At 41.3% G+C, this 15,845-nt stretch overlaps 1 protein-coding gene across 5 annotated transcripts in view; it reads right to left on the bottom strand.

Moving 5' to 3' along the window:
- Window positions 1-15,845, bottom strand: part of ASXL3 (ASXL transcriptional regulator 3) — a 124,640-nt gene that overhangs the window by 23,739 nt on the left and 85,056 nt on the right. For 4 of the 5 annotated variants that reach the window (XM_048507519.1, XM_048507517.1, XM_048507518.1 and 1 more), the window contains 3 exons: window positions 14,876-14,993; window positions 13,856-13,975; window positions 10,591-10,754 (listed from right to left, as the gene is read on the bottom strand). In XM_048507519.1, the coding sequence (XP_048363476.1) occupies window positions 10,591-10,754; window positions 13,856-13,975; window positions 14,876-14,993 (402 nt within the window). Of the gene's footprint in view, window positions 1-10,590; window positions 10,755-13,855; window positions 13,976-14,875; window positions 14,994-15,845 lie in introns of those variants that run through there. The other variant, XM_048507521.1, reaches the window with a different exon arrangement.

Below are 15,845 nucleotides of genomic sequence, written 5' to 3'. Positions count from 1 at the left end.
GACAGAGGGATATAATTTAGTAATCATCATAGGAACTTGGTGGGATGATCCCAAGGCTGGAATGCACAAGTGGATGTATATGAGTTGTTCAAGAAAAACTAAAAGGGTCAAAGAGAAGGCGTGATGGCACTGTATGCAAGGAGGTGGTTTGCTTGCTAGGAAATACTAGAATCTAGAGGAGAACAAGGGAAGGAAGGACAAAGAGTATTGAGGTTGGAATCTACTACAGACCTCGTGACCAGGTTGAGGAGGTGAATGCTGCCCTCCATCAACAACTTGATGATATTTCCAAGCAACATGACCATGTAGTTATGGGTGACTTCAGCTTCTCTGATGTATGCTTGGCTGACAATTCCTCTTTTAAATGGTGGATGGAGCAGTGAGGGGCTTGGCCATGTTTAACCAACAAGCAAGAGTTGGTAGATGCAGTGAAGGTAGTGGGAGAAGTGCCCAGGTCCTCCTAGAATTCCTTTTGCTATGACAGACCAAAGAAGTTCATACCCAGATTTGCATGTTAGAGTTTAGAAGGGCAAACTTTAATTAATTCAAAGGCATAATGAGAATCATTCTGTGGTGAGAATGCTGGAAGGGAAAAGAACAAGTGAAGGGTGGGTTGTCCTAAAACAAGAGCTTTTCCAAGCTCAAGCAATCATTATTACATTTCAATGGAAATAGGGCAGGGGACCCAAGAAGCCAATGTGGATGCACAGAGAACTCCATGATGAGGAAAAAAGAAAAAGGAAATGTTCAAGAAATGGAGGAAAGAACATACCTCTAAAAAAAGAATTTCTGAGGGCTGCTAGGCAATGTCAGTCAGCCATCAAAGAGACCAACAGCCCAATCCAGGGGGGGGATTCCCCTCTGGATGCGGTGTGGGGTTATGTCAGTGGAGGTGTCCTCCTTGGAGCATTTACACCAGTGGAAAGGCACTTATGCCGGCGTCCAGCCACTGCAGAGCCTGGGGATGCTCAGTTGCAGTGGCCAGCTCTTCACTGGCAATTACCCACCACACCATCAGTGTGGCGGGGGTGTGGCAAAGGCATTCTGGGGATGCAGCTGACCTTAGTCGGCTTCCATTGCCAGCTTAGTCCCCTTGCACTGGCAGAGCAGAGTTCGGACATAAATGGAAATTATCACAGCACATCTCCATTTCCCCCCATGGAGGAGTTTTTGGGTTTTTTTGGGCCTTCCAACACTGTTCCCACCTGCATGAAAGCTCTGGATTGGCTGTAAAGCTCAGAGTGAGCTGAAGCTGGTCAAGCAGGCTCACTACAACAAGAAACACTCCTTCAGGTATGTGAGGAGCAAACACAAGGTAAAAGAGGTAAAAATTAAAAAAAAACCAACCCTGACAGAAGACAGAGAGAAACCAAAACAGCTCAAGGACGATTTTGCCTCAGCTTTCTCCCTGAAAAAGAGAACAGGCTCATCTATATGGCAACAGGCAAAACATAACATCCAGGTTGCTGGTTGACATGGACAGAGAGGGTACTGAAAAGCACCTGGCTGCATTGGAAGAGTACAAAGGTCCTGGGCTAAATGGTGTGCACATGAGAGTATTCAAAAAACGTTCTAAAGAGCTTTGGCCATAAACTTCAGGACCTCTTGGAGGATTGGAGAAGTGTCACAAGACTGGAGGAGGGTGAATGTTATCTTAGTCTTCAAAAAAGGGAGGTTCTGTCCACATCCTTTTTGAAATGAGGCCTCCAGAACTGCACACAGCTCTCCAGGTGTGCCCAGGAACTACAGGCCAGTCTTTCTGAGCTCTGTGTCAGAGAAGATGCTGGAGCAGATTTTAAAGGGGTCAGTCTGTGAACTTCTGAAGAACAATTTGGTGATCCAAGGAAGTCAGCACAGATATTTCCAACAGGTCCTGCCAGACTAACCTTGGTTTTTTTCCTTGATCAAGTGACAACTTTATTGGATTGTGAGAACAATGTTGATATTGTTTACCGGGACTTCAGTAAAGCTTTTGACAAGGTCCCCATGATGTTTTGATGGATCAATTGAGCACTGTGGGGTGGACTGTTGGATAGTTAGGTGGATAGGGAACTGTTTGGAGACATATACCCAAAGAATAATTGTCAGTAGAATTCAATCTGATTGGAGAGAGAAGTCCAGTGGGATACTACAGTGCTTGGTCCTGGTGAGGTACTGTTCAGAATTTTTATAAATACTGGATGAAGGTGTGGAAGGACTACTCATTAAATTTGCAGATGATACAAAATTGGGAAGAGAAATGAACACACCAGAAGACAGAGAATTCAATGACATCCAAACACACTGGAAAAGTGGGCAGATGTGACGAGATGCAATTCAAAAAGGATAAGTGTAGAGTTCTACATTTGGGGGACAAAAATGAGAAGCATACATACTGGATGGGGTAGCTGTGTGTATGAACAAGAGGTTAAGGTACAGTTAGACTAAAAGCCAAATATGAGCAGTCAATGTGATACAGAGGCAGCAAAGGTTAATGCTGTCTTCAGGTGTATCCAAATCGCAAGGTATCACAGTCCTGCTGTACACCACTCTGGTCAGGGCACACCTGGAGAGCTGTGTGCAGTTCTGGAGACCTCATTTCAAAAAGGATGTGGACAGAACAGGCTTGATGCAGAGAACAGTCATGAGGATTGTCAGGCAGCTTGAGGCCAAGCCCTATGAGGAAAGCTAAAGGACTTGGAAATGTTCTGTCTGGAGAACAGGTGATTGAGGGGGGATATGATTGTTCTCTTTAAGTATTTTAAAGACTGTCACTTAAAGGACAGCAGAGAATGTTCCTGTTGGAAGCAGAGTATAGGACTCACAATAATGGGTTTAAATTATACACAGAAAGGTACAGTAGGAGTAATTCAGCAGTAGAATTGGCTGCCTTGGGAAATGGTGAGTTCCCCCTCCCCAGGGGCATATCTAGGAAAAATGGAGCCCGGAGACAAAATTTGAAACAACCCCCACCCCCACCCCCCTGGGACCCAGGTCTACCACCCAGAGCCCAGGTCCACCACCTGGAGCCTGTGCCGGCATCCAGGTCTACTGCCTGGAACTCACACCTGTGTCCAGGTCTACTGCTCAGAGCCAAAGCCAGCATTCAGGTCTACCACTCAGAGACACCGCCGTCCAGGTCTACCGCCTGGAGCTGGTGCCGGCGCCCAGGTCTATGTGTGCCTGGGGACATGGGTTACCCCATGTGCCCGTAGATGGTACACCCCTGCCTCTCACTGGCAGTTTTTAAGGAGCAGTTGGACAAACACTTGTTAGACATGCTTTAGTGTGACTCTACATTGAGCAAGAGGTTGGACTAGATGGTCTGCATGGCCCTTTCCAATTCTATGATACTGTGATGTGTTTCATTGATTTATCACCTCTCTTGCCTCTCCACCTGTAGAAAGCAGAAGCTAGATAAAACCACTAACTTTGCTGCCTTTATCTAAACGTTATAATTTTAAAATAATTTGTAGAATTTAATGGTATTTCATATTAGTAATATTATTGCTGTTGTTGATGGAACTGCTTTATCCAACTTTGTAATTCAAATATCATGTACTCTACTTCAAGATCCAGAACAGAAAGACCAAGTACAAATACATAAATTCCTTGTATAAAGCACAGCACACAAAATCAATCAGGATAGGGAACCTTCTTAGCTCCCATTGGCAAAGATGACAGATCACTCAAATCTAAAAGCAGCAAAGCTCTCTTGGCAGGGGGTAGGACATTGAGAGGAAAGAATGAAAGACAAATTGGGTTATGATGGGTGTAGAAAGTGTACCAGTCAACTAGCTAGTTTATCAGGATAAGCCTTTCATTTCAGGGGAACACATCATCTTTTAATTCACTGGGATGGAACTAGAACATTTCCAGAGTGGAGGGGAAGTCTCATCAGGGTGTTGCTTGGTCCTCTGCTTGGTATTTCATGATTCTGTAGCTTTCTAGTCTTGGCAACTCCCAAATAACACATAGCAGTAAGCTAGGGTGATGTTCAGTTGCATACACCGATCCTTTTAAAAAGTTCACTCACTTCCAAAAAGTTGGAAAAAGTTGAAAAAGACATTTATACCACTCACTATTAAAAAACCACTAGAAAATATACATTTTAATTATTTCTGTAGGGCATAACTTCCCCAAAGTCTGGAACAGAACTTGAAAGAGCAGCAAATCTGAACCCAGAGGAATATTATACATCTTAAACAAGACAAAGAGGTAGAAAAAGACCTCAAGGAAGAATCACAAAACAACATATTTATATCTAATTCTGAGCATAGCCTTAAGAGAGAGAATAAAAGAGAACAGGGCTATGTACAGATGGGGGTATTTTTTCTAAAAGGCGAGGGCAGCCTCCAGGTTTGCAGAAAACTCTAAAAAATGAAAAATAAACAGTTAGGGTAGTTTAAAGACTAGCGGGGTAAAGAAAACAGAGATCTCACAACATTGCAGCATCTCAGCTGCCATTCTAGTGGTTGCAGAACAATCGCAATAAACAATGTGGTAGCAGGCAGCCGTAGCTGATGGCACTGTCACCAAGGAGCAGCAGACTGGCAGTGGGGTACGGAAAAGAGAAAAAGGAGGTGGGGGCAACAATGGTTGCAGCAAGTGGAAGGAGAAAGGAATTGGCAGCAGATGTAGCAACTGTGGGGGGAGGGCAGAAGAGTTATTCCCAGGTCCTTGACCACTGGACAAGTGATGAAGGTGTGTGCCTGAGAGTAATGTACTTTCCTTTTCCTTTGCTGGCTGGTGGAAGCAAGAGGTCTGGAGTGCAAAGTGTGCAAGATATGCTTTCTGCTCCAAGTGTCTCTCCGCCAGTCACCACCACCAGATTGGGCTTAGGTTCTGCCTATAAACTGTCTCCCAAATTAGTCTTACATCCCACCAAATCCGTTCTACCACCTTTAATGTGAAGAGGAGGAAAATTTGTGAGCTCTAATTTATTGATTTCCTGTAAGGTAAATATAGAACTGCTACAAATTTTAAACATTAACTTTTATCTTATAAAGACTAGATATAAATTGTATAAGAAATCCCACATTAGTGCTTTTCAGAAGGTGCCAAATAATTTGTACAAAGCTACCAATCCCTCTGTGTGTGAATGTGCCACAACTATTGGCCCCGAAGAGATATGTAACCATTCTCCACAACAAAAGATGCATCCCACCAGTTCAGTCAAGCCTGAGTAAGAGTCAAAATACAGGAGCAGATGTACCTCTAGATGCATATCTGCTTTTGCACATGGATCTCCCTTCATGGATCTAGGAAGGAATTTGCAGCAATTGTAACAAATTATCAGGGGAAAAGTGCTCAGAATCCTGTCAAATGAAAACTGAGGGAAACAAATGGCTTAAAAGATTTTCCTCTTATCCTCCTTGTCAATTTCATGAGTGCTTAAATAAACCAATTAACGAGAATACATTCATCCATAGACCTAATTGATTTCCTGATAGTAGTCCTAATTTCAGTTTCAGGAATTACATTTGGGAAGATATGGATTTATATAATATGAACTTGTGATTACATGATACAGACTGTTAAGCTATTATGACCTCTGTAAGCCAGAAGCGACTTGGCAGCACTTATACACACAAGAAAATTAGTGTGGACAAACCATTAATTTGCAGGTATTTACCACTCTGATGAAGCACATCTTATGCAGCAGAGTTTGAAGATCACCCCAGGAGGAAGGCCTAACCTCTCCTCCAGCCTATCTAGGGTGGCACAAAAAACCATCAGCTTGCTTGGGAGCTTGCACCCATTCCCCCTCGCAACTTCACAACTTTAGCACACCTGACATTGTCCATCCAAGTACTAGCCAGGACTGGCCCTGCTTTGCTTCAGAGATCCGAGGAGATGAGGCTAGCCCAGAGCTACTGAAATCTGGGCGTTTCCATAGCGATCTTGCATCAAAACACTTCTGTTGGGTCAGGCCATTTGGTCTGCTTAGGACTGTCCTTATTGTTCATTTGAGCTCATCATAGCAGGTAGGAAAGTCCTCCAAGGAGAGGTTCATGGACTTCTCTGCCCTTCCTGAAGAGAGTCCCTCTAAAACAGGGTGGGTTTTCAAGACTAGAGACATTAGGCATTTGCCATCCCCTATATATTTGGCACAACCTTGGGATTGCTGGGAAGGCCTGCCAGCCAAGTACTAGTAGGACTGGCCATGCAGCTTCAGAGATCAGAGGAGATCAAACCATTTTGTGACTCTCCAATTCTGGAAAACCACAGTGATGGCAGTAAACATTCTTGCATCACAACAAGTCTGGGTGTTTTCATAGTGATGCCAGTAAGCAATCTTACATCACAATACTTCTATTGGGTCATCCGGACTGGCCATTTGGTCTGCTTAGGACTGTCCTTACTGTTCATTTGAGCTCATCATGGCAGGTAGGAAAGTCCTCCAAGGAGAGGTTCATGGACTTCTCTGCCCTTCCTGCAGAGAGTCCCTCTGCCATTGAGGGTGAGTTTTCAAGACAAGAGACATTAGGAGGTGGTTTGCCATCCCCTGCTTCTCCGGCACAACCCTGGTATTCCTTGAAGGACTTCCATCCAAGTACCAGTCAAGACTGACCATGCTTGGCTTCAGAGATCCGATGAGATCAAACTAGCCTGAGGCTATCCAAGTCTGGGTGTTTTCATAGTAAACAATCTTGCATCACAATACTTCTGTTGGGTCATCCTGACTGGCCATTTGTTCTGCTTAGGACTGTCCTTACTGTTCATTTCAGCTCACCATGGCAGGTAGGAAAGTCCTCCAAGGAGAGGTTCATGGACTTCTTTGGCCTTCCTGCATAGAGTCCCTCTGTTATTGGGGGTAGAAGCAGCCAGATACACAAATCCAGCATTCCTCTTTGTATGGGATTATGCCTTGGTTTTTTTTACAGAACACAAAGTGATTAGGGAGCCCCATGTTTGCCTGCTCTAATGTTTTCCTTTGCTTCCAGACCAACCCTTTTTATACTCCAGATGGAATTTTCCTTGGCCTTCTTCAGCCTTGAGTGAGCCCTTATTTTTTAAAAGTATTAGTTTTTTCAGCTCCCACGGTTGTAATTTCTGGTATTTTTACATGCGTATAGGTGAGACCATAAGATAAGTATCATTTTAGGTGTCCACGTCACCCTTCGGAGGCATCCAGATTAGTTTTTCTTTCTTCCTGAGACAGAGCGAATGTGCATCATTCCAGTGGTCTAAGCGCTGCATTTTTCTTAGGGCGCCCTTTGGAATCTGAGCCACTTTCTAGACACTGGTACAATCTCAGATGCCTCCAACCCTCTACTGTGGGACCTTGTGGTGGGCGGGTATTTCCCAGTGTCTTATGGTCTTCTGTAAATAAGTTTGTCATACCACTATGTGCCCCTTGAACATCAGATCTACCTGACTTTTCTCTTTTACTTTACTGCAAAAAACTCCACACGCATGTGGCATGCAGTTTTTAAAATTTTTCTTTTGCTGACAAGTCACACTTGACTTATGTCAAACCCTGGCTGAGTTTTCAAGGCAAGAGACATTCAGAGGTGGTTTGCCATTCCCTGCCTCTCCGGTACAACCCTGGTATTCCCTGAAGGCCTTCCATCCAAGTACTAGCCAGGACTGGCCATGCTTGGCTTCAGAGATCTGGTTTTGCTACAGTAAGATTCTTTTAAAAAAACAATGCCTAGAGAATTTAGAAAATCTGACTGCATTTGAAGAAATATTATTTTTAGACCCTTAATATAAAAAAGAGATTATTTATGCATGTAAGGTATTTTAAATAATATGGCTGTACGAGTAGAATGGGATTAGCAGTACTAGGAGTCCAAAATTGAATCTCAAACAATTACATGGAAATTATAATTATTTTTCAAACTGTGCTCCCAACCACAAGATCACATATCCCTAGCAATAGTTTGTAAACAGCAGATACCAGTGTGTGTGGGGAGGAAGAATCTTTATCTGTTGCCAAACAACTGAGCCAACAACTGCATCCGAATACATATTCCACTGAAAGTAATACAGTATCAAAGGGATGCCATGGGCAATTTGATGTACAGCTCACTGTGAAGAAATGTCAGCCCAGTAACTTCAGGAAGGCGGACTAGTCACCTCTTCCCAAATTTGGAAGCAGCAGAATGAAGAAACACTGTCTGCCAATAAGTATGAAAAATGTGTAGGGATTTTTTTTCTCTTTGCAGTTAGGGCTTTTTGCAGTTAGGGCTTCTCCCACCAAAACAGCCTTGGAGTATTTAAAGTGTGCGTGGGGAGGTGAACAATGAGTTCACTGGATTCGTGCAAATTCCGAGTCTCTTTTCATCTTGGTTCATATTGCATTTTGAAATAAAGAACTCTGTATGTTGTGTGTGTGTGTTAAGTGCCGCAAAGTGGCTTCTGACTTAATGGGGACTCTATGGATTGAAGTCTTCCAACATGTCCTCTTGTCAACAGCCTTATTCATGTCTTGCAAATGGAGAGCCATGCCTTCCTTGACTGAGTCAATCCATCTCATGTCTTATCTTCCTCTTTTCCTGCTGCCTCCAACTTTTCCTAGTGTTATTATATTTTACAGTGACTTTTCTCATGATATGGCCAACAAGTAGGATAGCCCCATTTTAGTAATTTCAGCTTCTATGGAGAGTTCAGGCTTGATTTAATCTAGAACCCATTTATTTGACTTTTTGGTGGCACATGTATCCATAAAACTTCTCCAATACCACATTTAAAAGGAACTGACTTTCTTCCTGTCAGCTTTCTTCACTGCCAAGTTTCACAACCATACATAGTACTATTATGGTATGAATTATCTTGATCTAATATTAGAATTTGTAAGTATTGCCTTTTTGGATCAGACCAAAAGTCAATTTAGTCCAGTACAGTGTCTCCAACAATGGCCAATCAGATTGCCATGTTAAGCTTCAAGTAGAACATGATGGAAATATCTATGCTCTGTTTATTCCTTGAAACTGGTGGTGTTTATTTGTTATAGCAATGACATGAAAGCTGTTTTTTTTCCTAAGTTCATCCCTTAATGCTTCTGTAATATTTGGCCGCTTCTGCACAGCCACGCTGCGGGGGTGCGTCGGCGTAAATGACGCCAACACCCCCCCCCGGGACCGTTTGCACGGATGGTCCCGGTAGGGGCGGGGAAGACGGCGCAGCCTGTGTGGAGGCTGCGCCGTCCCCCAAATGCCTTACCATCCCTCCGACCTTCTGGCACATCGCCCAGGCCAGGGGACACGTCCCCCCCTGCCCTGCGACTCCAGAGCTGTCGCACAGGGCAGGGGGGACGTGTCCTCTGGCCTGGGCGATGTGCTGGAAGGTCGGAGGGATGGTAAGGCGTTCAGGAAAAGGGGGGAAATGGCGCCTTTCAGCTGCTGCCGTTTGCACGGCAGTGGTTGGAAGCCGCTGTTTCCGAAAAACCTAGCTCAGGGAGCGAGGTTCAGAAACAGCGGCTTCGGCCGCTCGGGGGTTACAAGGCCGCCATGACCGTGTGAACCCCTCCCCAGGGACATTGTTTTTAGCATCCCTGGGACGCTGTATTCCACCCATGCGGAAACAGCCTTTGAAAGCAAGCCATCATACTGCCAGGGCTAACTGCACAAGTCCTTAGTGCTAATGAGCCCAACCCATCCAGTTTCACCCATGTGAAAGTAGGCAGGGCAAGCTTGTTGACTGCTACATGTGACAGGTGAGTAAATGATATGGTATGGTTAATTTATATACCGCCCTCCCCCAAAAGGCTCAGGGAGGTGCACAACAACATAATAACAACATAACAACATAAACAACATAATAACAACAAAAAATCTATGTCTAAGATTTAATTCAGGTGGATTGTGGAGCTTCCCAAAGCTCGGCTAGATAAGTTCACAGTCTGCAAAGCTCCTTTACTCCCAAACTTTGTGAGCTTCCATGAGCTGTATTCTGTGTGCCAGCTTAAACACTGCATGGGGTTTTTTTAGCTTTAAAAAACAGCCTTTGTATGTTTTTATGCCACTAGGTGTAAACTGTAACTAGTGCCCAGAACTTGGATGAATGGCAGTGAAAAACTTTTGATTTTTTTTATGCAGGTTTAAAAACAATCCTAAACACACAAATCCTGATTACATGGTAAGGACCTGTGTAATCATCTTCACTAATGTGAAGGGAACTTTTAAATGATAAACCAGCACAGAATTGTATAAAAGCATAAACATAAAAGCATCTCAAGAGCTGTTGCTGTGGGATTGGATCCAACCACCTCTCTCCTCCTACTGTAGTCCTCTGCACGTACCTAAATGCTGCCCCCCCCCCCAGAGAACTACCAGAAATACATCACAGTGTAATAGGGGGTTAGCAGAGGGGGATTAATGCGCCTCTACATTTGTGCTACAGAAACAGACCATAAAGAGTACCAAAGCAAAATCTGTGCATACAATTTTCCTATGTCTCTAATTCTTTTTTTAAAAGCTTCCTTCTGTACTAGCACCCAATATAATATCTTACGGCAATGAATTCTGTAAGTTAACTATGCACAAAAATACAAAAGCCCTTAGTCATGTCAGTGACTCACAACACTGTGTGTCAAGTTAGATTGTAGGACATAATCATAATTTGTAAAAAATATAGAAACAATTATTGTTCATTTTTACATACCTGTCTATCCACCTCTGGAAGCAGAAGCAGGAGGTATTGTTGGAAATGCTGAGGTAAGGAAAGAAAGGTGTGTTTGTTTATTAAAGCCCTCAGGTTAGTGTTCACAAGAATAGATCCTGGTGTTTCTATGTCAATATCCTCGGCTTTGGTCCATTTCAAATGTCCTGGATTAAACAAATCAAACAAATTCAACTTCACCACAAACACCAGAGCAACTCTTGTTCCCTAACCCCATTCATAATTGATGTAGCATAGTACACTTCAATACAATGGAAAAGAACGTAATCTTTTCCAAGAATGTTCCTCAATATAGCTCATATCCCCTTGCATATTTACTTCAATCTTCCTACCATTGTTATAGAGGCAAATCCTCTGCACAGCTCCAGAGGGGCACAGGGACTGCAGTATGGCTGTGGAGGTCCATGCCTGCCAGGTTTCGTAGCTACGCAGTGGAGGGAGGTGAGTGTGGGGGGAGGGGGGAAGTGCCTCCGTGCAAAGGCATGCACTGACCTCAGGACACCCAACCATGTGAATGGCCCTGGGCTACGACGAGTTCATTTATCCCGCCTGCAACCCACTTTACATTTGCTGTGTGGAAAGGGCCTAAATGAAAGCTAAAATTCTCTAGAAGTTAGACCATGCATTTGTGATGAAAACACCTACCTCTTTCAAAAGTGTACTAAGCCTACAACAAATTTCAGAAGGAACTAATTTTTTCTCATTTAAAAGGCAGGCGGTTTGCTTTCCCATATACACACAACTGTCACAAGGAATTGTACAGATACTAGCTCTGTTGTTCCAGAATAACTTCTCAGACATACAAGAGGATGTTTTTTCACTAAAGGATCACTACAAGACTACCAGCAATGATACACAGGCTCCAGGATAAAAGAACATGCCATAGACTTTCTGCATACATATGGAGGCTTGTAAAGACATGCATTGTTTACAGTATAATTTCCTTGGAGAACCTTTTAGAGCAGCATTCTATGAGTCACAAGGAACTAGTATCAAAATGGAAGCAAAACTCCAGTGAGCACAGAAGTTTGCCAGTGCACCTAGGCCTCTTTGGATTCCAGCTTTAAGCAATGCATACCACCCCCACCATATGAAGCAGAATACTAGTATGTAGCTTGCAGTACACAGACATAACATCCAATTATTTCTTGATCTGTCAAGAAAGAGTTGTGTTTAAAATAGAACAACACAACTATGGAAGATTCTGTCAAATGGCATAGGATGCTGCCAGTAAGGGGAAAAAATTAACCCACCAATTCCTTAGCAACGTAAGTTAGAGGAAAGATATAGACTACAAATAGCATGCATAATGAAGACAGATCTCAACAGCTAACTATCCTTGATTTTCAGTTGTGTTTTGTTTTTCTTTTAAAAATGCATCTGAATATTTTAAAAAAATACAGTTTTTCTGTTTAGATTCTACCAAGCTCCTGGGAATCAACCTGTTCATTTTGTTAAAAGAATACCAAGGAATATTTATAGCCTTCTCAATTCGAAAACATCCAAAGATTGTGATGGAAGAAAAATTAGTATTTTACAGACAGGGAAGTTAGAGAATTCATGCAAGTACGCATAAACAATAGTTATAAATAGTGTAAAGAATATCTAGCCCATAAAAGCTTTTTTTGCATATTACCCATCATTCATAAGGAAGAACCTTGTGACTTCTCAAATATAATTTCATGTTACTTTTTGAAGCAGCTGCTAATATGACAAAACAAACACAACCTCAACTTCTCAAAAATCTTCATTATGGTCTCTTGCAAGATGGAGGTTTTAAAATGACAAACACAAGTTCTAATGAAGTTTAAATTCATGTTAAAATTAAGACTGCATACAAATAACCAATCCTGAATTAAAAAATAGAAACATGTTGTACTATTGAATATCTTTATCTGAACATATTAATTTTATTTAGAAACCTTCCTGAGACTTCCAGTTCAAAACAACATTACTTCAGTTAAACAGTAAATTAGTCATTTCCTAAATGTTGATTAAGAAGTACAAATATCTTTGTTTCAGAATACTGATCCAATATTAAAAGGATGAACATTTGGTACTTCAATGAATGATAGCTTAAGAATATTTGACACCAGGTTTAATTACCAAGCATAACATCTGTTTCTGATGTCTAGTGTATAATTAAGACTGGACTTGCAGTAAAAGAAGATATTAATGCCCCAAACTGTATTTTTAAAAGAAGATAAATAATCTCTTATGAAGAGCTTGTTGTTAACATTTGTGAGATGTGGTACCCTTTTGATGGATCACTACCAAAGTAAAAAAAGATCTACTGGACTGTTAAATGTAATCATTTACCCTGAAATTAAGAAACTAGCCTGATTTTGTCGGATTTCAGAACCATGGCAAGTATTTGGATGAGAGACCGCCAAGAAATACCAGGATTGCTACACAGTGGCAGGCAATGGCCAACCACCTCTGAACATTTCTGGCCTTAAAATCCCCAATAGGGTTTGCCATAAGTCAGATGTGACTCGAAGAAAAAAAAATGGTTATCATAAGAGCATATATCAAACTTTTTTTAAAAAAACAAATTAAAATAAATAGATAGGTCCAAAATGTGGACAGAAACGCATCGCCTTAAGAGACCAAATAAACATTTCCTACCATAAGAACAAAATCCTACTTTTCTAATAGTTTACGGAGACATGTTGTCTTCTAGGAAATGCATTTGCATAACAATGGGGAAAACAGTAGGAAAAAATCCAACAGGGTGTTTGGAAGCTGAGCATAATATATTGTTTTAGAATAATATATTGAATACTATATTGTTTTAGAAACAAGTATTAAAAGGGCAACCTCATGTTTTTGTATGGAATAAAAAGGAAAACCAACATAATGAAACTGATGCAGTACGCTAAAAGATATATGTGACAACGTTATTCCATGTAGGGATAACATAACAGGAGGTTAAAATATCCCCCTGTTAAAAGAAGATGAAGAAAGAAACGGTTGGCTGCAGAATAGCCAATTTAGGACAGATTGAGTCTATCAGATTGAAAAGGTCAACTGCAGAAAGGCATGCTGGGGGAAAGGTCCCAATAAGAGGGCATTCCTGCAGAGTTCAGAGGGATGAGGAAACAGCCAAGAAAGGCATGCCGGCACTGGAAATATCCAAACATCAGAGAGACAACATCAAACTTTCTACAGTGAGTGTACAGTACATATATTTTCTATATCCTAGAGTAATGAAGTGACAAATAAGATAGTTTAGAAACCTACTCACCTAAACCAGATTTTTTTAATCTCTTTAAGTGCTGGCTCATTTGTTTTCCAGTTGGAGATTTTTGCCCATGTTTCATTTCTTTATCAGAACTGTCCGCTTCACCATTTTTAGATTCAGACCCTTTAATAAAACAAACATTATACTGAAGTGCTTCCCCACTTGGGAAAAACAAAACAAAGCTAGTATTTGGGGAGGGGGACTGAGAATGACATCTTCATCTGCTACTCTATTTAAAGGTAATGTTTTCTGCTTGACAATTTGATTCCCTGTCACTAGAAGCAATGAAGCAAAAGCTCATAAATCCATTAAGTGGAGAAAACAAGTTTCTTGAATGTAGTAGTCAATAAAGATGTTTGCTAATCCAATATAAATAATCCTCTTCCCTGACAGCTGAGGGATATTTTTTAAAAATAATAATGTTGCCATTAGAAAGGGGGACAAAGAAGGAAATGGAAGAAGGAAAAATCCACTCTTTGTAAAGTTATTTTTCTCCCATGTCGGGGAAAAATCTACAATAAAAACTGACACATATTTCTGTATGATCAATTCACAATGAAGCCTGTAACAGCCAAAACTAAAGGTCAGAGTTGAACTGTGATGATTAGAAGGGTGCCAGAACACAAATTCTTGCAAAAAGAAAACTAGAATTGCAAGATGGAACTAAGAGTGAGTAGGTCATACTCTCAGAGGAGCAGTGATGATCATTTATTTTGCCATGATGGCATCATGCTATTAGGAAGTTCTTTCATTAGGAGTTAGCATCCAAAAATATTTTAAATTATTTTAAAACACCTGCCGGTATTTATCTTATCACATTGTTTCCCTTCCTTTTAATATAGCAGAGGTACATTCTCCTTCATTTGAATTAATTAAATTGGTACAGAAATATAGCCAAAATCTATTATATGGGAATATAAATCATTATCCTTACCCATCCTACATTTTGTATTATAGCTTCTGCCCAGAGGGAGGGCTCTGTGACTAGAAATTGGTGTCGCAGACAGATCTTTAGATATTTACCTGAAGGTGAATCCGACTGCTCATCAGACACCTTTAATGGTGTCAAAACAACACGAGGAACAGTCTTGTTTACCATCATTGAGACTCCATTTCTTCTTTTCTGCTGCTGTCTCAAAGCCTACAAAGAACAACAAAACAGAAAAATGTAACATAAAATGCTGCTTACAATTGAATTACATGAAACACTCCCTTATCATTCAATTGAACCTTTAAAGATAACATTATTTATCTATCTGCAAGTTTACCAGGCTTCATATTTCCTCTATATCATTATATTTATATTATGTGGAAAACAGGCTTTTGGCTTTAAAGATAAGGAAAGAGCACCTTTAAATCATTTTCCAGAACAATTTTGACAACAAAGAAGCACATATAACTGTTTTCTGTACCTTAGCAGCAGAAACATGAGAACCCATAGAATTTGAGACCAAGACTTCCAAGAAAAATAAATGTTTCAAACCCAGACTAAAAATGTGTGTCTGTACATCTCTTGCAGGTGCATCTTCTCCCGTATACAGCTCAGTCAATCAAGTTAACACAGTGTCATCAGTATGTACAGCATGTAAGGGCTACAGTATTGATGCACTCACTCAGCCGTGAGTAGTGCTGCACAAAATCACTGCACATGGCAGGAATCATTTATTTCTGCGAAGGGAATCGGTCCTAATCTTGGGAAACCTTGCAGCACTTGGCTTCTGTCTGCTTGACTTTGGGCATTAACCTTCAGAACACGAACATGATGGTGTTCTGGCAAATCTGGGGGAAAATGATACAAGAATATAAAACTGCGAGGGGTGAGTGTGTGTGTGTGTGTGTGTGTGTGTGTGTGTGTTTTATAACCAGATCGGCTATGGGGATGATAAAGAAATACAAAATACGAACTGAAACTGTGAATAGTTGCCAGGATATTTTATACAGTAAGCGAGCCCAGACTGGAAGGTCAGGAAATGTATTAATGCAAAAATATGCC

Source organism: Sphaerodactylus townsendi, linkage group LG09 (genome assembly GCF_021028975.2).
Source record: "Sphaerodactylus townsendi isolate TG3544 linkage group LG09, MPM_Stown_v2.3, whole genome shotgun sequence".
Taxonomy (NCBI): Eukaryota; Metazoa; Chordata; class Lepidosauria; order Squamata; family Sphaerodactylidae; genus Sphaerodactylus; species Sphaerodactylus townsendi.
Note: the sequence above shows the minus strand (reverse complement) of the source record. Positions and strands in the feature narration are given on the sequence as shown.